At 34.2% G+C, this 21,440-nt stretch overlaps 3 protein-coding genes and 1 long non-coding RNA gene across 5 annotated transcripts; 1 reads left to right on the top strand and 3 right to left on the bottom strand.

The window, feature by feature from the left end:
* Positions 1 to 1,324: 1,324 nt before the first annotated feature.
* Positions 1,325 to 3,202, bottom strand: LOC137030392 (low choriolytic enzyme-like). 2 transcript variants are annotated; one of them, XM_067400685.1, is made up of 7 exons: positions 3,048 to 3,202; positions 2,814 to 2,957; positions 2,536 to 2,653; positions 2,159 to 2,337; positions 1,950 to 2,031; positions 1,745 to 1,869; positions 1,325 to 1,492 (listed from the first exon to the last, which is right to left on the bottom strand). In XM_067400685.1, coding segments are annotated over exons 2-7 (624 nt in total). In that variant the 5' UTR covers positions 2,932 to 2,957; positions 3,048 to 3,202; the 3' UTR covers positions 1,325 to 1,490. The 2 variants fall into 2 exon arrangements, with proteins under 2 accessions (XP_067256786.1, XP_067256785.1); XM_067400684.1 differs by lacking the exon at positions 1,325 to 1,492 and having other exon boundaries at positions 1,737 to 1,869.
* An 8,970-nt stretch (positions 3,203 to 12,172) lies between these two features.
* Positions 12,173 to 14,151, bottom strand: LOC137031322 (high choriolytic enzyme 1-like). Its single transcript, XM_067402241.1, has 7 exons — positions 14,050 to 14,151; positions 13,680 to 13,748; positions 13,446 to 13,589; positions 12,937 to 13,054; positions 12,576 to 12,754; positions 12,386 to 12,467; positions 12,173 to 12,305 (listed from the first exon to the last, which is right to left on the bottom strand). The coding sequence occupies exons 1-7, from the start codon at positions 14,114 to 14,116 to the stop codon at positions 12,173 to 12,175; spliced, it is 792 nt and encodes a 263-aa protein (XP_067258342.1). The 5' UTR covers positions 14,117 to 14,151.
* Positions 14,152 to 15,588: 1,437 nt separating this feature from the next.
* Positions 15,589 to 19,437, top strand: LOC137031323 (uncharacterized). The gene is made up of 3 exons (XR_010896520.1): positions 15,589 to 15,641; positions 17,352 to 17,439; positions 19,305 to 19,437. It is a non-coding gene; the product is annotated as an uncharacterized lncRNA (long non-coding RNA).
* Positions 18,044 to 20,535, bottom strand: LOC137031321 (low choriolytic enzyme-like). The gene is made up of 9 exons (XM_067402240.1): positions 20,387 to 20,535; positions 20,237 to 20,267; positions 20,097 to 20,159; positions 19,801 to 19,953; positions 19,603 to 19,720; positions 19,323 to 19,501; positions 18,858 to 18,939; positions 18,562 to 18,683; positions 18,044 to 18,428 (listed from the first exon to the last, which is right to left on the bottom strand). Exons 1-9 carry the CDS (start codon positions 20,453 to 20,455, stop codon positions 18,424 to 18,426), a joined length of 822 nt encoding a protein of 273 aa, XP_067258341.1. The 5' UTR covers positions 20,456 to 20,535; the 3' UTR covers positions 18,044 to 18,423.
* Between the last annotated feature and the right edge of the window lie 905 nt (positions 20,536 to 21,440).

The following is a 21,440-nucleotide window of genomic DNA, read 5'->3' as shown; positions in this document are numbered from 1 at the left end:
GGATTTGAACCAAAGAGTAGCCTATAGAACCCAAGAGGACTTTGATACTTTACTAGGAGTCAGACTGAGGGAAGGTAGCGAGGGAAGGGCATAAAAAAACTAACTGGAACGTAGCCTCACTCATAACTCCTTGGGAAGCTTCTTCACTCCTCGTTCCTCACCTCCTCATGGTGCAGTTAGAGAATTGAGATGTCCTTCAAGATCTCTGAGATCGATCGGTTTCCAGGTCATGGGCTGGAGGATGTAGGAGCGAGGAAACGAGGAAGCATCAGTTTGAGTATTAAGAAACAGTCAGGAGGACAGCCATCAAGAGGACAGCCATCAGTGTCAATAAGATTTTTAATGTAATCCTGAGAAAATCCTGATCCACTTTTAAATTTCACAGCACACAGCAATTTACAGTAAAGTTGTGAGGTTACACTCTCCAGTTGAATACAGTCATACACCTGTGTTTTAGAGGTGTATGGCTGTATTCTAACAATTAATATATGTTATTTTATGGGATTATAAGGAGATTTTGTGTAGAATTACAGTAATTATTGGATAAAAATGACAGTTTTTTTGTTGTTGTTTTTGTTTTACAGTTTATCTATTTTTTTTTTCTGACAGTAGGCCTTTTTTTTTCTGTTTTTAAACAGACATTTTCTGGTGCCCCTGGTGCCAGAAAATTACTGGGAGTTTTTTTTTCCACTTTTTTTATTTTTATTTTTTTTATTAAGTAGGCCTACCTAAATTTTAAACTAAATGTTTTTTTTTATCTTGTTTTCTTTTGAATGATTTAACCTAACTGATAATTTACTTATCTGTTGTTCAATCTTTTACTGCAATGAGTTGCAAGTGAAATGTATAGGCTATTTTTTAAAAATAGCATTTGTTCTATTTCACTGTTTCACTGCTGTCTTTATTTATGGCCATAAAAATATTTCATACCAAGGATGTCAATAGTTCATTATATCGACTACCAAAAATTAGTAATAGAAAGGGCCTCTTTTTAAAAAAAATAGACTTATGATACAGTGAGATAAATCTGCCTCTCGATTTCTTTTTTTTTTAAATAGCTTCTTGAAACTGTCTGAGCTGGAAACCATGTAAGCAAATACCACATCACCTAATTACTGACCTTAGGTCAGTATCAATCAGCCTCTTCAGAACAATTTTGAAGAATTAAGAATTATGCTTGAGTTTTCTTACTAATATGTATATACACTATAGAATAATAGATAATGTAATTTATTATACTTTATTATTAAATTACATTTAAATTAAATGTATAAATAATATACTTTATTTAAAAAAAACAGTGAGTGCATGTCTTCACAGAAACTCGCAGAAATTCTTTTTATTTGATTTATATTGGTGTATCATTTAACTTAATACATCTGATAGAATGATGCAAGTTCAGCACATTAGTCAACACCATCCGTGAGAGGATCTTCAGTGAATTGTTTTCTCTGTGCTGCATGTCTGGGTGCTGAATGCACTTCCACTGCTCCTAAAAGACGGGTAGATCACCAAGGGTCAGTTTAAAGTTCCCCTTTCTTATTTTTGTGCTAAACATAAAGTACACATAAATACTCACTAAGGTAACGTGTACATTAGGAAAATGTTTTTAGTGTAATATTTTCAATATTTGCTAGACAATGCTATTGATAATGATAATATATGCAATCTTTGCCATCACTCATTTACACATCCAAAACTAAATAGTAGGTGTCTCTTCTTTTGAGAGAAACGTGTCACTCACAGCACTTGTAGAGCTTATTGAGCCTGATGATGTCATTCTGGCTCATCTGAGTAGCCTTGCCCAGCTCAGCATTGCTATTGGGAATGGGAACCATGGTGGGGTATCCGTTCTTGGAGAAAGCAGTTCTAATAGAGCAAGTGGCAAAGATGCGGTTAGATAATAATCTGTTACACTTTACACAGAGAGAAACCTCATCTCCTCTCACCTGTGGTACTGCATCACAGAGTTGTAGTCATAGGGAGTTCCCTGGTTCAGAGTGTTGATTTTGTTGAAGTTGTGCTTCATATCTGATGAGCAAACAAAACATTTACTGGTGGTCCTAGAAATCTGCTAGACTAGTACATGCGCACTATAGCACTGAACTAATCACTATAATTGCATACTTCAAAAAGGATTCTGTTATTTAACATGTACCATTAGTGATGTTCTCCCAGAGGATTCGGATGTGATTGTCACGGTCACTGCGGGTCTGTTCATGGTTGAAGCCAAGAGCGTGGAGCAGCTCATGCTGCACAGTTTTGTGGTAAAGGCAGCCATTACGGGCCAGAGACACAGTCTGGGCGTTACCCCGGCGACCCACGTATGAGTAGCATCTGTGAGACAAATAATAAAATGAATCTCTTGATATTAGAGAAGGATCCTTTATCCTCATCATCCTAGATCTCAAATGTAATTCTCATTCTAAGGCTTGATAATGCTGATGATCATGAAATGTTCATTCTGACTTCCACTATAATCTATTGTCTAGTCTATGATGTTTTTCTAATTCTGATTTTATCTCTGTTACATACCCACTGCGAGACTCAATGCTGATATAGTCTCTCTCATTGTTGCGGCGGAAGAAGCGGATACAGGAGACAGAAGAAAAAGAGTCCAGACCACGTTTGATGATCTCCAGCTCACGGGAGGCTGAAATGGCAAAGGTCAAATATGTGCCTTTCTTCACACTTGCATGGTTTTGCATTGATTATAAGACTAAAGCATTAGGTTGTTCACTAAAGTCTAGCCACAGTACAGGTTCTGTTTGGGCTCTGAATGAAAAACATAAATCAAAATATTAGTGACTTACAGTAATGGTTGGCGATGACGTAAGGTACATAAATCTTGCCGTCGCTGTATTTGGGCCAGAGACAGCCAGTAGAGGTGCAGGGATCAGCATTTCTCTCATCCACAGCAATGTCATCCATTAGCTTGGGCTCATCAGGTTCAGGAACTAACACATAAACAGTTCATTTGGGACTTTTTAATGAAGCACAATTTCAACATATTGATGTCTCTTGGTGAGTAAGTGGAGAGTACGTACCAATGCCTCTGTTGGCTCTGTCCAGCAGTTCAGACACAGACAGCTCAGCAGACTTGTCCTCAACTATTATAAAAACACATCAACATGTTCACTACTTAAGCATTACTTAAATCAGACAATATTTGCAGAATTGTTTCATTTTAAAATACTTTATATGTCATAAGTACAGTTTTCTGGAGTATTTGACTTACCAAGCTGAATGTGAGTTAAGCCATAGCACCACACACAACACAAACATGGAAAAGAAACAAAACTCACCATTTTACATTCTTCATTATAACAATAATTAGTATCAGAGAGGTGCATAATGCAAGTGTGTGTGTCTTGAGTCTTACCATCTCCTCAGCTCTAGCAGAGAAGACGAGGAGCAGGGCCAACAGGCCAAAAGTAACCTTTTCCACAAACATTGCGCCGAAAGACCTATGGAAAGAACCATGGCACAGCTGTTTAGGCAGAATGCCTCAAATGAAGGTCAGTTCAGTTCGTTTACTAATATTTATAAACATATAATTTCTATCCATTTTTTTTATACCTGCTTATCCTATATAGAGTCACTGGGCAAAAGCAGAGAATCACCCTGGACAGGTGGCCAGTCCATCACAGGGCTCACATTATAATATATCATTGCAAAAGTTTTACTTTGGCTTTTAAACTTGATTAAACAGGACATGCAAACACTGTATGTAAAAAAAGTAACAGCATAACACTGATATTCAACATAACTTAATTCTTTAACATTAATTCTTTGTGTTACTGTAATACTTTAGACCCACAAGGAAGATGCAATGTGAATATCTGATAAAATGGAACACATTTTTAATCTAAATTATAATTACATACATGTATGATTATAATCACATACATGTATGATCATTATAAACCTGTGCCTTTTCCCATCTGGTGCTCAAAAAATGTGACAATTTGGTAAAATATAAAAGACTTTGAGTAGAGAGGGGAACCATACCAGTTCTCTTACCTTAGATTTCCAAAGCCGCTGCAATACTATGGCCATAAGTGGGCTTTATATACCTAGACATTATCAATACAAACTTTACAGATATGACCAGTAGTACAGTGAACATGCTGACACATTGTTTAAAAAAGAAAACAGGTGTGAAATTCCCTCATTTGTTGCTTCATAGGAACACACGTTAGACATAAACCTGATGAACTATCAGAGCTGATGGATTACCTTTCTTATTAAATCTTATGACAGTAATCAAGAAATAATGCATGCTTTTTTTTTTACTTCTTTATAAAACTACAACAATCAAAAAAAAAAAAAAAACTAAAACAAACAAAGCAATGTACATCCCTCATGATAAACTAACAAATACTGTACTGGACAAATAATATATTTATTTTTTGTCTAGTAATCAACTGAAATCTAATTTGGGTGGAAAATATAAAAATAGAAATTCTTGAAATTGTTACACCACATTGCAAGTACAATTTATAAGTCCAGATTCCACATCTCTGGTCACAACCATTTTTAATGTTTTAATGGTTGTAAAGGCAGCTGGGAATAAGTTATTCGATGTTAATTTCTTGTTCAGGAACACATGTTAGACATAAACCTGATGAACTATCAGAGCTGATGTATTACCTTTCTTATTAAATCTTATTACAGTAATCAAGAAATAATGCATGATTTTTTTAACTTCTTTATTAAACTACAACAATCAAAATAAAAAACCAAAAACAAAGCAATGTACATCCCTCATAATAAACTTAGGAATACTGTACAAATACTTTGTTTTTTAAACATCATTTGATAAAATACCATAACTGTGATAGATTTCTGGCTGTTGCCAACAAACATTTTTAGTTAAATGTCTAGTAATCAACTGAAATTTAATTTGTGTGGGAAAAAAATATAAAAGTAGAAATTCTCAAAATTGTTACACCACATTGCAAGTACAATACAATTTCTTTTTTATTAACCAGCATCTTGCAAAACATGTACAAAGTGCAAAGATACATAATGTTTTGTTTTATACATAAACTTTTGTAGTATTACTGTGTTTTTTAAAGCACGACAAGATGAATGAAGAGAAGAAAAGAAATTAAATAATAATAATAATAATAATAATAATAATTTAAAAAATAGTAACAATACACCACAAACACAAAACCAGTAAACACAGAACAACAACCTTACATGGGATCAAAATATTCAAAAATGACAAAAAGTTAACCAGCCAATCTAAAATAAAATAAAAATAAAAAAATTTCCTAATAATTTACTCACCCACATGTCATCCAAGATGTTCATGTCTTTCTTTCTTCAGTTGAAAAGAAATTAAGGTTTTTGATGAAAACGTTCGAGAATTATTCTCATTATAATGGACTTCAATGGCCTCCAGATGGTTGAAGGTCAAAATTACAGTTTCATTGCAGCTTCAAAGGGCTTTAAACGATACCAGACGAGGAATAAGGGTCTTATCTAGTGAAACGATTGGTCATTTTCAAAAAAAAAAAATACAACTGTAAATGCTTTATAAACACACATGATCGGCTTGGATGTTCTTCCGCCAAAACCACACTTTCGTATTCTTCATTGTCCTACGCCTTCCCTATTCTACTTACGGAAAAAATGGAACTGGTGCCGCCTTCGTTCCATAAGTAGAATAGGGAAGGTGTATGACATACAACGTAAGCTTTTTGAAGAATACGAAAGTGTGGTTTTGGTGGAAGCACTTGGAAGGTGATCATTTGTTTATATAAAGCATATTAAAGCATAATACATTTACATTTTTTTTTCGAAAATGACAGATTGTTTCGTTAGATAAGACCCTTATTCCTTGTCTGGTATCATTTAAAGCCCTTTGAAGCTGCGCTGAAACTATAATTTTGTTTAAGGTTGAAGGCCATTGAAGTCCACTATAAGGAAAATAATCCTGGAATGTTTTCATCAAAGATTTCTTAATTTCTTTTCGACTGAAGAAAGAAGGACATGAACATCTTGGATGACATGGGGGTGAGTAAATTATCTGGAAAATTTTATTTGAAAGTGGATTAATGTTTAAAAATCTGGTTTAACTCACAAAATAGCTATTAAATGGGTCTCTGGGCAAATGAATAAAATTTTTCAGGTTAATGAAACATTTGTGCAGTAAGGAACTAGAATAGGACAGTCCCAAAAGATGTGTGTATGCATGGCTATTTGTTCTCCACACTCCCTCCAACAGGCACTGGACTGACTTAATTTAAATTTGGGGCATTTGAAAATAACCAAAATCACCATTCAATTATATTCTGTCCAGATTCTACTACATGTCATTCTATGTGCATGTATTTCAGCCCAATTCTCGTCAGATATCACAACCTTAAGTTCCTTCTCCCATTATAATGGATGCTTTTTAACCATTATGTTGTGTTCAGGTCACGTAGACACAGAGAGTATTTTCTGAAAATGTTAATGTTATTGTATTGGACTAAAACTTGCAAAAGGTATAACTACTTCCCCAAATGTTTGGGATTATTTTTGTACTTTTGGATTTTTTTTTCAACTTGTTATACTTGTGGTGCTCCCGGTCAAAAATGACCAGCCTACAAAATAGAGCTTAGAAATCTCTCGTTGTGCTATATAATCACTATATTATCACCTACTGTCAACTTGTTTTCTTTCAATTAAGACAGGTTTTGTGTTTAATTTGGAACTCATACAGGCCTCATTGATTCAAACTTATGCACCTCAGTTTTAGAATGAAAAAAGCATTACTTGTAGATAATTTAGTTAATATTCAATCAAATCTGAAAAAATGTGCACTGTTTATCACACTAGTGTGCTTTAATGTTTAACCAGAAAGATTGCTTTGAAATGCTTTTATCTTTTTGTCAAAATGGTGCAATGTCACACTTGTGATGTTCCCAGTCAAGAATCTGTGGTTATGCTATATTATCACCAAATATTGGTCTTTTTGTCAGCTTGTTTTCTCTCAGTTAGGACAGCTTTTGTATTTATTTTTGAAACTGACTGATTAAAGGCCTCCTTGATCTGAGAGAAACATTTGTTGTTTAGGAATATGTTCATTGTGTTCATGTTCACATATATGTACATGTATATATGTACTGGATACATGCACACTCATACGTTCATGTACACAAACTATTATAGGCTTTCTTTTTCAGAGAGACTAATTTTATCCTCAGATCAATGAGTGTAGGCAATCCGTCTCAAAAATAAATAAAACCTGTCCTAATTGAAAGAAAACAAATTAACAAAAAGATTGAATCCAATATTTGGTGATAATATAGCTCAACAGGATATTTATAAGCTATTTTTGTAGGCCTGTCATTTTTGAGCAGGAAATCTACAAGTGTGACATACCATTTTGTACAAAACAAAAGCATTTAAAAACAAACTTCCTGGTTAAGCAATAAAACTCACTAGTCTGATAAACAATGCAAATTTGTTTCATCTTTTGTTGAATATTGACAAAATTATCCACAAATAATGCTGTTTTTCCACTCAAAAAATGAGATGCATAAGCTCAGATCAATGAGGCCTACAATCAGTTCCAAAAAGAAATACAAAACCTGTCCTAATTGAAAGAAAACAAGTTGACAAAAAGATTGAATCAAATATTTGATGATAATATAGCATAACAAGAGATTTATAAGCTATTTCTTAAAGACCAGTTATTTTTGACCGGGAACATCAAAAGTTTTACACACAGAGTAAGGGTTAACATTCAGATTCAACATTTATATTTAAGTGTTATTTAAGTGGATTTATAAACCAGGATCCTGGATTAATGTGGAACTTTTGATATGTTGCTCAAACACTGTAATTTTTTTTTTTTTTTACGAGGCACTATAAGTGATGTGACACTCAGCAGCAGGCACAAGGTACTTTCATGACTTTGGAACACAGAATCGGCTATTTTGGCTATTGAACACGAGAATTAATCTGTACAATAAATCATTTGTTATTTACTGAAACACTTGGGACAGAATTAAGTTTGAATTCATTCATTTGAATTATTTTGCTGAATAAATTATTTTGTAACTTAGCTGAGGCTAGGTCTATCGTCTCCTCTGATAGCTCTGCTTGTAGGGGCTCTGGGCTGTCCTCTAGTTGTGGCTTGGACTCTTCTAATGCAGGAGTCCTCATTTTAGAAATGGTTGAGCATGGAAGCTTCGAGGCTTTTTTTCCTATCACCTTTGTCACAGTCACAAGCTAGAGTGCCTGTGATTATCACCTGAGGTTGTTCCTGTTCTCTGGTTTCTTGGATTTGTTGTGTTTTCCCTTGTTTGTTTGTTATTGCCTGTGCTCTGGATATCATTGTTTGGACTGCTCACTCTGTGTTTGACCATTTGCCTGTTTTTGACTTCATTTGTGGATTGCCCCTGTGTTTGGATCCTTAATATTTGTGTCCCAGTGAGGTGCACAAGAGAGTCTAACACTTAGCTTTCTATGGAGCAAGGCTGTGGTGTCACATGATGTGTCCTAATTAGCTGCTGATGCATGTAAGGCTCAAGGCCCATCGAGTCCTTCATTTCTTAAGCCGGACAAGATTGTGTTTGGTGACCTTCACTGCACACAGGCAGGCATTGATCAGCATGGAGTAGTGAGTATTAACATCCCATAGTGTCAGAAACTGATGCAGCATCAAGTTCCCTCGAAAGGGAACATTTTAAGGGAATGTGTGTTTCCCCGGTTCCTTGCCATGCTTCAGGCATGACTGTGCAATCTTCCCTTAGACAATTCAAATCTAATGGTGTGTAATGCATGCACCCTTTTATATGCTCAGACTCTCCATGTGGCATCATTGGACAAATCTTAGCTGCAAACATAAGGTTCTGTCCTCTCTCAAGCTAGAGAGCAGAGTTTGGCCTTATATTTGTTGTGAGCTCTGAATGAGAACCTGCATCATTGACATACTGTAGTGTGTCTGTATTCTCAGGGATTTCTGCCTTTAGACTTTAAAGAAGAGTCAGATCTCAAGACTTGACTCATGTCTGAGTTTGTTGTGATCAACATCATTCAACTACCAGCACGTTGGACTCCTGGGACCAGTTGCATAACATAGCCATTATGTTAAGACTGTGTCTTAAGAACTAGTATGACTAACCAGAGGTGTAAAGTACTTGAGTAAATGTAATTAGTTACTGTACTTAAGTATCTTTTTGGCTACTTTGTAGTTGTCAAAGATATTGGCAACTTTTACTCTCTACTTGACTACATTTTTGAGCAAGTAAATGTACTTTTTACTCACATTTGTGATGAGTAATGCAATTGCGAATTAAATTTTTCATGGCAACTAACTTTTTCTGCAGCAGTTTATTTCTGATATATAGAAGCGATATCACCATCTAAGGGCAGGTACTATATCTTGTGTTTTGCCTTTACTCACCCAAAACTTTTCAACAAGGCTACTTTACTGCTGATCGCAGGTGTTTGATTTATTAGATGAGGAAATGACTGCAGCTGGTGGTGAGGCTCAAACCAGCACGTACAGTAGACTTTTACTATTTAATTTTTACTTAACATTGTTTTATTTATCCGCTATATTGACCTTTTTTGAAGGATATTGGTTTACTTATGACCTTTTTGTGCACTTGAGCTTAACTGAGACTTGAGAGTTTGTAGACATTTAAAAGGTTGTGTCGACATTGATTTATTGCAATACTGAGGTGTTCAGATTTATTTTGATCTTAGAAAATAAACATGATTTCTCATCTTACAAATCACTTGTTTCTTATTTTCAGTGTGCTTCTCTGAGCCTACATTCAGCATGAGTAAAATACTTAAGTACTGTTAAAATCAGATACTTTAAGACTTTTACTCAAGTTATATTGGAATTACTTGTAACTTGTAGTGGAGTAATTTTCGATGTAAGGTATCAGTACTTTTACTCAAGTATGGTTTTCTGGTACTCTTTACACCTGTGACTAACTAACAGTTAGGGGTAATCAGTCTTACTTTTTGGTATTAAATTAGACCAATCTAAGTTTTTAAGTAACTGATTTAAAAAAGTTATGAACAGTCTTAAAGAAAACAATTAGATGACTGGTGGATCCAAAATGGTCAATATTCATATTCATGCATTTTTATTAATATTTATGTTAATCATTTATGGCTTATGATTTATCAGTTTCACTTTTGATTTCCTATATTCATGTACTTCTACTTTATATATATTAATTCTTATCATATTTTCAAGTATTTACTTATTATTGTACCCTTTTGGTTATTCTTATTTTATCATTAAGAGAGTATGCTTGTTATGTTCAATTGTTCAAGTGTTCCAGTGTGACAGCCAGGTCACACTGACACGTTGTGGTTAGGTACTGGACTCCTGCCAAGTACTGCAGATGTGATTTTTTTTTTTTTTTTTTCAGAATCAGTGTTTGCTGACATTTAATAGTGCAAGATTTGCAAAATTCCCTAAGGGTTAAAACAACTATTTTTGACACTGGACCAGTGGACAACGTAATGGGTGAAATTAACCTTTTTTCATTTTAACAAAAACATCAGTTTGAGTGGGTTGGGAATCTCCCTGTACGCTTATGGTATAATATGGACTGAGTTGTTGATAATAAAGCTTTTTCCCTCCTTTGCTTCTCTTGGTTTCTACTTCTCTCTCTTATCTACAAATGTATAATGTTTTAATTCTGTTTGATCTTAATCTATTAGATACAATACTCTGGATTTTACAATACTCTAAATTTATTATTAACTATTGACTACTCCTTTATGATGGTTATTTTACCTTTTGGTTTTATTAAGTATTTTCATTATAGATTAAAGTTTGCGTGTGAGGCTAAATTTAATTGTAATGAATAAATCATTTTTCATCAACTTTATCTACTGCCTGGATCTCATTTTCCCACGTTTTTGCATCAATGACTAACTTGTAAGACTAGACTTAGCAGTTTATGCAACTGGCTTATGGCTTATGAATCTTAAAACTGAATTATCATGTTGATCATGTTTTTGTTATGTTTATATTAAACTACAACAATCAAAAAAAAACAACAACAAAACAAAGCAATGTACATCCCTCGTGATAAACCAACGAATACTGTACTGTACAAATACTGTATTTGTTTTTTAAACATAATTAGATAAAATACCATGACTGTGATAGATTTCTGGCTGTTGCCAACAAACATTTTTAGTTAAATGTCTGGTAATTTGGGTGGAAAAAATACAAAAGTAGGATTTCTCAAAATTGTTACACCACATTGCAAGTACAATTTATAAGTCCAGATTCCACATCTATGGTCACAACCATTTTTAATGTTTTTAAAAGTGGTTGTAAAGGCCGCTGGGAATATGTTTTTCAATATTAATTTCTTGTTCATTGATCTGCATGTTGTACAAAACCACACTCGCAATTAGGCTGTTGGTATGGATATGAAAAGCAAGATTTATTTCTTTATTTTGACCATGGGTGTAGTGTATTTATGGACATTACATAAGCATGAACTTTTCTGCCAAATATGACCCAGCAGCTTCAAAATTTCATTCACTAATTTAGGAATATGGTAAGCCTACTAAACCTTTGGAAACTGTTTGTAAAATGTTCCCATGTCATTTAAATAACATATAGTTATTACTATAAATAGTTTTCTTTACAGTCATCTTTAAAATATCAAACTATTGTAAGATGGATGACATCAGAAAAATTGATTATTCACACTGATTTATAATAATATAATAATTCTCAAAACAAAATTTCACACAGTCAGTCAGGCCAGAGTTTTGAAAAATTAACTGACAAAGGGATTGATGTTCTCTACTGGACAATTTATTGGTGATTCAAGTAAGCACAGATGTCAACATGATACTTGAGTGAACTTTTGTTGTTGTAGTTTGGGCTGCAAATCTGGGTGCTGAAGGCAAGTTCTGTTGCTCCTATATATGAATGAGAAAACCATCAAGGTTAAAAAACAATTCAATTACACAGTTCATTTAATCAAGCCTTACATTTAAATTTGTAAATAAAAAAACTGAACATTTAAATGTGAGTTAAAGACCTTTTGGTTTTGTTTTGAAGATCTATTCAATCAAACAATCTTCCACCAAATGTAATGTGTACTTTTTTTTAGTTCTTTTGTAAGCATGTTATGAGTTCCAGAATGAGAAGAAGAGAAATAATGTGTGTGTCGTGTCACTCACAGCACTGGTAGAGCCTGTTGATTCTGATGATGTCATTCTGGCTCATCTCAGTAGATGTGCCCAGCGCGACATTATTGTTAGGAATGGGAATCATAGTGGGAAGGCCATTCTTGGAGAAAGCAGTTCTAATAGAGCAAGTGGCAAAGATGTGGTTAGATTATAATCTGTTACACTTTACACAGAGAGAAACCTCATCTCCTCTCACCTGTGGTACTGCATCACAGAGTTGTAGTCATAGGGAGTTCCCTGGTTCAGAGTGTTGATTTTGTTGAAGTTGTACTTCATGTCTGATGAGCAAACAAAACATTTACTGGTGGTCCTAGAAATCTGCTAGACTAAATAAGCTGACCTAACAACATGATATACATGCATTCTTCTTTCAACAAAAACAGTACCATCCATGATGTTCTCCCAGATGACTCGGATGTGATTGTCACGGTCACTGCGGGTCTGTTCATGGTTGAAGCCAAGAGCGTGGAGCAGCTCATGCTGCACAGTGTTGTGGTAAAGGCAGCCATTACGGGCCAGAGACACAGTCTGGGCATAACCCTGACGACCCACGTACGAGTAGCATCTGTGCGAGACAGAGATCCACAAATTGTACATTTTTGACATATCTCAGATATTATCTTCATCCCTTCATCACCTTGATCTACTTTTCATCACAAAATACATTTTCACTTTGGTTGATTTGTCATGAAACTATTTCTGTGTTGTTTTTTCTGATGTTAGTTTTAGTTGTTGTCAGATATGTACCCACTGCGAGACTCAATGCTGATATAGTCTCTCTCATTGCTGCGGCGGAAGAAGCGGATACAAGTGCTGTAGGAGAAAGAGTCCAGACCGCGCTGGATGATCTCCAGCTCACGGGAAGCTGAAAGGGCAAAGAGGTCAGAGCTTGCTACTATAAACAGGTACGACTTTTCATTATGTCTCAGCTTCATGACTTCAGCAAGAATTTGGCCTAATTTTTTTTCTTTATGTAATGAGAACATAAAAACATAAAAAACATTTGATTTATAAAAACATAAATCAAAATATTAGTGACTTGGGTAACACTTTATTTTACAGTGCTGTACTTACACATTACTACATGTATTTACTATAGTAATAACATTAAATTATGCATAATTACAAGTAACTAAACCAAACCCTAACTGTAACTCTGTAGTAAGTACAAGTAGTTAATTAATAGTACTCAGTACTTATTTGAGTAATTACAATGTAACTACGGCACTGTAAAATAAAGTGTTACCGTGACTTACAGTAGTGGTTGGCGATGACGTAAGGTACATAAATCTTGCCGTCGCTGTATTTGGGCCAGAGACAGCCAGTAGAGGTGCAGGGATCAGCATTTCTCTCATTCACAGCAATGTCATCCATTAGCTTGGGCTCATCAGGTTCAGGAACTAACACATAAACAGTTCATTTGGGACTTTTTAATGAAGCACAATTTCAACATATTGATGTCTCTTGGTGAGTAAGTGGAGAGTACGTACCAATGCCTCTGTTGGCTCTGTCCAGCAGTTCAGACACAGACAGCTCAGCAGACTTGTCCTCAACTATTATAAAAACACATCAAAACATTCTCCATTACTTCAGTCAGTTGTGTCTTTGCCGAATCATTTAATGTTTAATCTTAAAGCTTTTTTTACTATTTCATATGCTGGAGTATTTGACTTACCAGGCTGAATGTGAGGAAATGCATAACACCACACACATGGACATGGAGAAAAATATTTGGAAATTAAGTGAAGTCAAATGAAATCATATTACATTTTTTTAATATTACATGAGTTAGTATATAAAGAAATTGTATGCAACATTTCAGACTACTATATGTGTGTGCATGTATAAATATGTGTTTTACCTTCCCCTCAGCTGAGAAGACCAGCAGCAGGGCCAACAGGCTAAAAGTAATCTTGGTCACAAACATGACAGCCAAAGACCTATAATGAGTAAGAAAAAAGACCTGCAGAAAGACCCAGGGCACAGAAGTTTGGTGAGACAGAATTTACAGGTAAGTACACTATTTGTCATGTTAAATCTCAAATGGAATACAAAGCCATGATAAGTATTATCACCATATCGTTATCAAATAGTACACAACCTATTTAAGCTTATAATAAATACACATTGCCTTCCTCATTTCCTATTCTGCTCAAACAATCTAGCAAAGTCATAAATGGGAATCTGTTTGAACAGAGACCTCAAACATACCACTGTTCTCACCTCAATCCCTCAAGATTCATAGAGTGACACGTTTTATACCCTGGTTTGAGTCCGTATCAAACTGATCTTTACAAATATGGGCAAAAGAGATAAGATTTGTTTAACCTTGTTGGAAAAAGAACAGGTGTGAAATTCCCTTCATAGGAGCATGTGTCAATGAAACTAATAGGTAACTGTATTTGTTCCCTTCTTAAAACAATATCTTTTCATATATTGCATTTTTTTATTTTACAAGTTGATCACCTTACACAGTTAAATCAACTCTGCTCAGATTACATATGGTCCACCTCTATATAGTGTTAAATTAAAACTGAAGCAGAGTTAAAGTTAATTAGATAATTAAGTGATTAAGTTATGATTAAGCATTAATGATAAACACCTGCTGTTAACAAGCAGAATCACTGAAACACAATAACTACAAATGACTTCCAGCCACAGCCTTAGATGAAATCAACTGAAGAGAAAAGACATTAAATCTCTCAAGATCTGAATAAATAGCTCTACAAACAGCATTATTATCTCATTAACTTTAACTCTGCTTCAGTGTTATTTTAACTCTAGAGGGACCATATGTTCTCTGAGCAGAGTTGATTTAACTCTGGGGATTTTGCTGTATATATAATATATATTCTTACAGTATATATCACCTTGTATAATACCTACTCTATAACCTCGAACTCAAGCATTTATAGCGGCAGACGACAGAGCAGCAGTGTGTGCTTATAATAAACAGATTATTTTGCGTTGGTGTGGACACTAAAATAGTTGTCATTATAGTTATACATGTAGTTACTGTTCTTGGTGTGAACAGGCCTTAACCAACTGCAGTTAACTACTTTTTTTTTTAGATTTTGGCCGTTGCCAGCTAACATTTTTTTTTTTTTACTTAAATCTGTAGTTATCATCTCAAATCTGAGTCATATTGTATGCAAATACAATAATATAAAAGAGTTTGAAAATTGTGACCACAGCAATTTATGAGTCCTGCATTCATATCTTCAGTCACATTTTCAGAGTTGGGAAATGCTCAAAACAGTACTTGCTGGTCTGGATAGAAACATTATCTTTGAAATGTTCAACAAAAACCGATAAACATGCAAGTGCTTTTTTTTTTTTTTTTTCATTACTCAGTGAGTTCAGTCTTGTGTAACCTTCAATCTTGACTGAAGAACAGGTGTGAATTTCCCTGTCTCAGTATGGTGCCATCACATGCAGACAAACTAGAAACAGTAAGAGTTTTTACTTCATTGAGTATCCAGTCATCCTTACTTGTATTAACTTTCCTATTAATTTTCTTTCTTGAATGTAATCATCCATGCTTATGTTGTAGTTCAGTTATCCAGAAAATCATATTGTGTACTTTGTTACATTTTAACCCCTGCGTGTCTAAGAGATGTGTTACTAGGAAAGAGCCAAATTAGTGCTATTTTCATATTAATATTAATATTTAAATGGTGGGGAAAGGGTTTACTATACTGTTCCACTTTTATACTTTATAGGAGTAATAAGTGCTACCTTACAATGACTTCAACATGTCCACACATGAACATAAGTGTTTTATCATTACTCATTTCTAAAATGTCCTTTAATTACTTATGGATAATGTTATGTTGAAGTAATATAAAATGTTTGAATTCAGCAGAAAGTATATACAAATTTTATTATAAAAAGTACAAAAGCTGTCACTGGGGTGGCCCTTTTAAAAGATACTACACTCTAAAAAAAGCCTTTTTCAAAGATTTACGCATTTCAATTAATAGTAAAATCCCACCCCACTGAACTGAATAATCCTTACATATGAAATGAGAATTAGGAAACGAGCTTAATAGAACATTATGTATAAATCTTAATGGAGTGAATGAAGGGAATGAACCATTTAGTTTGTAATAATAGTAATAATTCATATTAATAAATTTAAACATATTCATTTTTTTAAATTTATGAATATGAATCACATAAACTAAATGGTCTACTCACTTGTTCCGTTAATATTTATACAAAATGTTCTATTAGGCTCTATTTTTTTTACTCATTTAAAATTCTTAATTCATAATATGAATAATATGTAAGGATTATTCTATTCAATCTGATGGAATTTTACTGTTAATTGAAATGTGTAAATCTTAAAAAACAAAAACAAAAAACAGGCTAAATATGTTTTTTAGTACTATGTACCATGTATACTAATATGTACAGTTTAGGGGTAGATAAGGTACAAAGATGTACTCTTTGAAAGGGCACCACCCCAGTGTCAGCTTTGGTATGATTTAAAATAATTTTAATTAACTGTCAATAATACATTGACATTTGTTTGTTAATAATTCCTAATCTGTTACAGTTAACATGTAGTGCTGTTGTTGTGCTGAGGGTTCTATGACAGTAATATATCATTATAATAATGCCTTCAATGCCTAATAATCTAACATATTCAGAAGACAATCAATTTAACATTCATTGCTTAGATTTTCATAGCTTTCCTGTAACTGAAACAGTAGCCAAAATCATGGGTTTGATTCCCAGGGAATATATGAACGGATAAAAATGTACTCCTTGTAAATCGCCTTGGATTAAAAGTGTCTGCATGCATAAATGTAATGTTGATAATGTTAGAGAGTGTTGCATGGTAATTGCTTTTGTAAATGCATGTCTGAAAGTCATGACAATGTACCTTTTGCATTTGCACCTGTTTCTTGTTACATTAAAAGGGGCTCATATGTTTGAGAGAGACATCCTAGGTTTGACTCTTAATTTACTCACACTTAACCACTAGAATGAGGTGGTCACACCTGTTTCCAAAAGGTTATGTCCTTTTTAGTCACTCTTGTGGTTAAAACTGTATTTGTACCGTTCCCAGTTTCTTGTATGCATCAGTTTAATTTCTCAACATTGTTCTGTTATTTCTGACTCGCCTACATGATCCGTCTTCCTCAAAATCACAGGGTGGGCTGAGCAATGCTTCCAACCAGTCAAATGTGTGCAATGGAAGGACCATCTGATGACGAGTTCTTTTATGACATTTAGGAAGAGGTGAATCTGGTTTTGTGCACTGTGTGATTCACAACGATATACAATATTTGTGTCATTGGCATCTTTGCATGAAGCCAAACATTTTGGCTTTGACATGACTAAACATGACATCTTGTGGTTAATTGAGTTATTTTATTTATTGATGTAATAATAGATGTTTTCTGGTAAGATAAGGGAAATAATGTGAATGCTTATGTAGAAGTGTGTGTGCATTTCTCAGATAATTACAGAATCATGTAGCTGTTTTGTTGAAAGTTTTCTTTGATGTAGATTTTAGATTTATGTCATGTAAAAATGCTGCTGCTATTTTCTGTAAAGTGTGATATTGCTCTGTGTATTGAGAACATTACAGTTATTATGGTTATTGTACTGTATCAGTAATTTAACTGATGTACACTGTACAAGTCTGGAATATTTTTTGGAAAGTCTCTTATGTTCACCAAGGCAACATTTCATTTATTTATTATTGATCAAAAATACAGTAAAAACAGTAATATTGTGATCTATTATTACAATTTAAAATAACTGTTTTCTCTTCTAACATATTTTGAAATGTAATTTATTCCTGTGATGCAAAGCTGAATTTTCAGCAGCCATTACTCTTCAGTCACATGATCCTTCAGAAATCATTTTTTGATGTTAATATCAAGACAACAACACAGTTTATTGTATTCACCAGCTTTACTACTGAAATAAGATTGCCAAAAAAAGGAAAAAAGACAAGCTGTTATAATTTTTTTTAAAAAACATTTTGAGTTGACAAGCATCTGATACAGGAACATTATTATCGTTTATTATCATTAATATCATTATCTTATTATCTTTTATGTACTGAGAAGTATCTGATTTTAGGATGCATAATAATAGAATAAGTAAAATCGTTTGATACTGTGATGTGCAAAAAGGAAAGCTTAAAAAGAATGCTAGGAAAAAAGGGATGAACTTAGACATCAAACACCTTCATACAGCCCATCAGCACTTTTCTTAACCTAAGGGGAAAAAAAAGCCATGAATATGAAATGAAAGACACAAATTAGTTGTAATAAGAGTTGCAATAATTATAAATGCTATTTAATTATAAATGCTGTTTTTTATTCAAATGACAGGAAAGGCTGAACGTACTGCAGTAGAGTCTGTTAATGCGTAGGATGTCATTGCGGCTCATTTGTTTAGCTTCACCAATCACAACGTTACTGTCAGGAATGGGAATCATGGTTGGCTGATTATTCCGGGAGAAAGCGTTCCTAAAACCACACACATAAAGAAACAACAGTAAACATTGTTTACTGCATTTTTAGCACATCCAATATATATATATATATATATATATATATATATATATATATATATATATATATATATATATATATACACCCCCCCCCCCCCATTGAACTACAAACCACTACAAGCATGTTTACCTTGAATAGTGCATCACAGAGTTGTAGTCATAGGGGGTACCCAGATTGTTAGTTTTTCTTCTTTTGAAATTGTGCTGCATTGCTGTTACAGTGCACAAGAAAGTATTAAGGACTGTAACTGTAAATCTGGTAAAAACACAGTGAAGTTTAATCTAGACTACAGGAAATGCAATTGTGACTAAATATTATATGCCCTGTTTTATGCATATTGTTTTATTATTGTTTGCTCTATTTTATCATTTTTTTCAACTTTATCTTCTTAATTGCTTCTTTATATTCATAGTTTTTACTTTTCATTCTATATATTTAAACGATATACTATTTATATTCATATGTATATTATATATTTTAAATACATATTTACATGTTTGTAAACCATTTTAAAAAGGTAAAAATGTAAGCCTAATTTCAAACAAAAAATAAATATTTTTTCCCGTTTCTCTTAAGAATTCTTAACAAAAATACCAGGATAGATGTTCTCATAAAGGATTCGGATGTGTTTGTCACGGTCACTGCGGTTCTGTTCATGATGAAAGCCGAGAGCATGAAGGAGTTCGTGCTGAACAATATAGTGATAGACACAACCAGGACGCTGGAGAGAAACAACCTGTCCCTGACTTTGGCGGCCCAAATATGAATAGCATCTGTCGACCACATAACACATCAGGTTATACATTTGTGTAAAGAGAAAGCACATTTACCATATACACAGAAATGGGATAGAAAGGATCCTTGATAGGTTTACCCAGATTGAGACTGTATGCGGAGAAAGTTCCTCTGCCCTTGATGAGGTACGAATCGAATGCAGGAAACTTCCGCAAAAGACTGCATACCTCTTTTAATCACTGCTATTTCAGCAGGAGCTGTGGAAGAAATAGACTGTTGAACAGAACATTGTGACACTGATGAGATGATATCAAATTTGGTGAACATCGGCACTTACAGTACTGGTTGGAGATGACGTAGGGCACATAGACATTTCCATCTCTGCTTCTATCCCATTTGCACCCACGAGCAGTACATGGATCTGCATTCTCAAGCCCGCTTGCTACGGCGATGTCTCCAAACTTGATCAAAGGCCTGTCCTGTTCCAGTTCTGCAGTATAATGCACAATAATTCAGTATGTTGATTCTGGTGATATAATTGTTTTAAATGATAAAGAGAGTTGAGGAATTTGCCATGAGCTGCTACACAAAAGATGTGCCTACACCATCAACTTATAGTCTTCAAACTCATACCTGCATTTTTGGTGTTTTCAATTATAGTTGACACTGGTATATCATCTTTCTCAGTGATGTCACCTGATATATGAATCAGTAAATTATTAATAAAACACTGCAAAATTTACATTTTAGTTTTTTCTTTCTGTGCATGTTACCTGTCTCCCCGGAGATATTTTCAATTATATCCTGTTCAAGAATTTTAAACACGTATATTAGAAACCAAAGATTAAAAATGAAAAGCCGCTTCAATTAGGAAGATGCTGATGCTATTGTTTTCCAAGTCGGATATTGTTGACTGTTCTCACCTGAATAGTGCGACTCTGAGCAGGAACAGAGCTCAGCAGTAGAGAGATGACCACCACCAACAAGTACATGATGAGAGCTTTCTGAGAAACCTCTGGATCAAACAGAGCTGACAGTTATACACTCTTCTGAAAGCCTTAACTTCCTTTTCTGTGCAGTAGCCCGGCCTTCATGAATTCAGCGCTAAAATACCACATGGTTTAAAAGCAGAAATGTGCTTGTGTTTGTGCAACTGCTTAAATGAGGAGTTATGTCGATAGCAGTAACTGATACCTGTGCTTTCTTCTCATTTTCATCTTGTTACATTAAAAGGGGCTCATATGTTTGAGAGAGACATCCTAGGTTTGACTCTTAATTTACTCACACTTAACCACTAGAATGAGGTGGTCACACCTGTTTCCAAAAGGTTATGTCCTTTTTAGTCACTCTTGTGGTTAAAACTGTATTTGTACCGTTACCCAGTTTCTTGTATGCATCAGTTTAATTTCTCAACATTGTTCTGTTATTTCTGACTCGCCTACATGATCCGTCTTCCTCAAAATCACAGGGTGGGCTGAGCAATGCTTCCAACCAGTCAAATGTGTGCAATGGAAGGACCATCTGATGACGAGTTCTTTTATGACATTTAGGAAGAGGTGAATCTGGTTTTGTGCACTGTGTGATTCACAATGTGCCTTTCAAAAACTATAAACGATATACAATATTTGTGTCATTGGCATCTTTGCATGAAGCCAAACATTTTGGCTTTGACATGACTAAACATGACATCTTGTGGTTAATTGAGTTATTTTATTTATTGATGTAATAATAGATGTTTTCTGGTAAGATAAGGGAAATAATGTGAATGCTTATGTAGAAGTGTGTGTGCATTTCTCAGATAATTACAGAATCATGTAGCTGTTTTGTTAAAAGTTTTCTTTGATGTAGATTTTAGATTTATGTCATGTAAAGATGCTGCTGCTATTTTCTGTAAAGTGTGATATTGCTCTGTGTATTGAGAACATTACAGTTATTATGGTTATTGTACTGTATCAGTAATTTAACTGATGTACACTG

The sequence above is a fragment of the Chanodichthys erythropterus genome, chromosome 11, assembly GCF_024489055.1.
Source record: "Chanodichthys erythropterus isolate Z2021 chromosome 11, ASM2448905v1, whole genome shotgun sequence".
Taxonomy (NCBI): Eukaryota; Metazoa; Chordata; class Actinopteri; order Cypriniformes; family Xenocyprididae; genus Chanodichthys; species Chanodichthys erythropterus.
This window is presented reverse-complemented; position numbering and strand designations above follow the sequence as displayed.

Bases quoted from the DNA above. Each gene is read 5' to 3' on its own strand.
- LOC137030392 (XM_067400684.1), bottom strand. From the start codon at position 2,931: ATGGATGACATTGCTGTGGATGAGAGAAATGCTGATCCCTGCACCTCT. The intron at 2,338-2,535 runs GTATGTAACAGA...TTTGTCTCACAG, and splicing joins AGCATTGAGTCTCGCAGTGG to ATGCTACTCATACGTGGGTC. The intron at 2,032-2,158 runs GTACATGTTAAA...TTTGCTCATCAG, and splicing joins CTGGGAGAACATCACTAATG to ATATGAAGCACAACTTCAAC.
- LOC137031322 (XM_067402241.1), bottom strand. From the start codon at position 14,116: ATGTTTGTGACCAAGATTACTTTTAGCCTGTTGGCCCTGCTGCTGGTC. The intron at 13,749-14,049 runs TAAAACACATAT...GATGTGTTTTTA, and splicing joins CTTCTCAGCTGAGGGGAAGG to TAATAGTTGAGGACAAGTCT. The intron at 12,306-12,385 runs GTGAGAGGAGAT...TTGCTCTATTAG, and splicing joins TCTGTGATGCAGTACCACAG to AACTGCTTTCTCCAAGAATG.
- LOC137031321 (XM_067402240.1), bottom strand. From the start codon at position 20,455: ATGTACTTGTTGGTGGTGGTCATCTCTCTACTGCTGAGCTCTGTTCCT. The intron at 20,268-20,386 runs GTGAGAACAGTC...ATTCTTGAACAG, and splicing joins CTCAGAGTCGCACTATTCAG to GATATAATTGAAAATATCTC. The intron at 18,684-18,857 runs GTAAACATGCTT...GTGTGGTTTTAG, and splicing joins TCTGTGATGCACTATTCAAG to GAACGCTTTCTCCCGGAATA.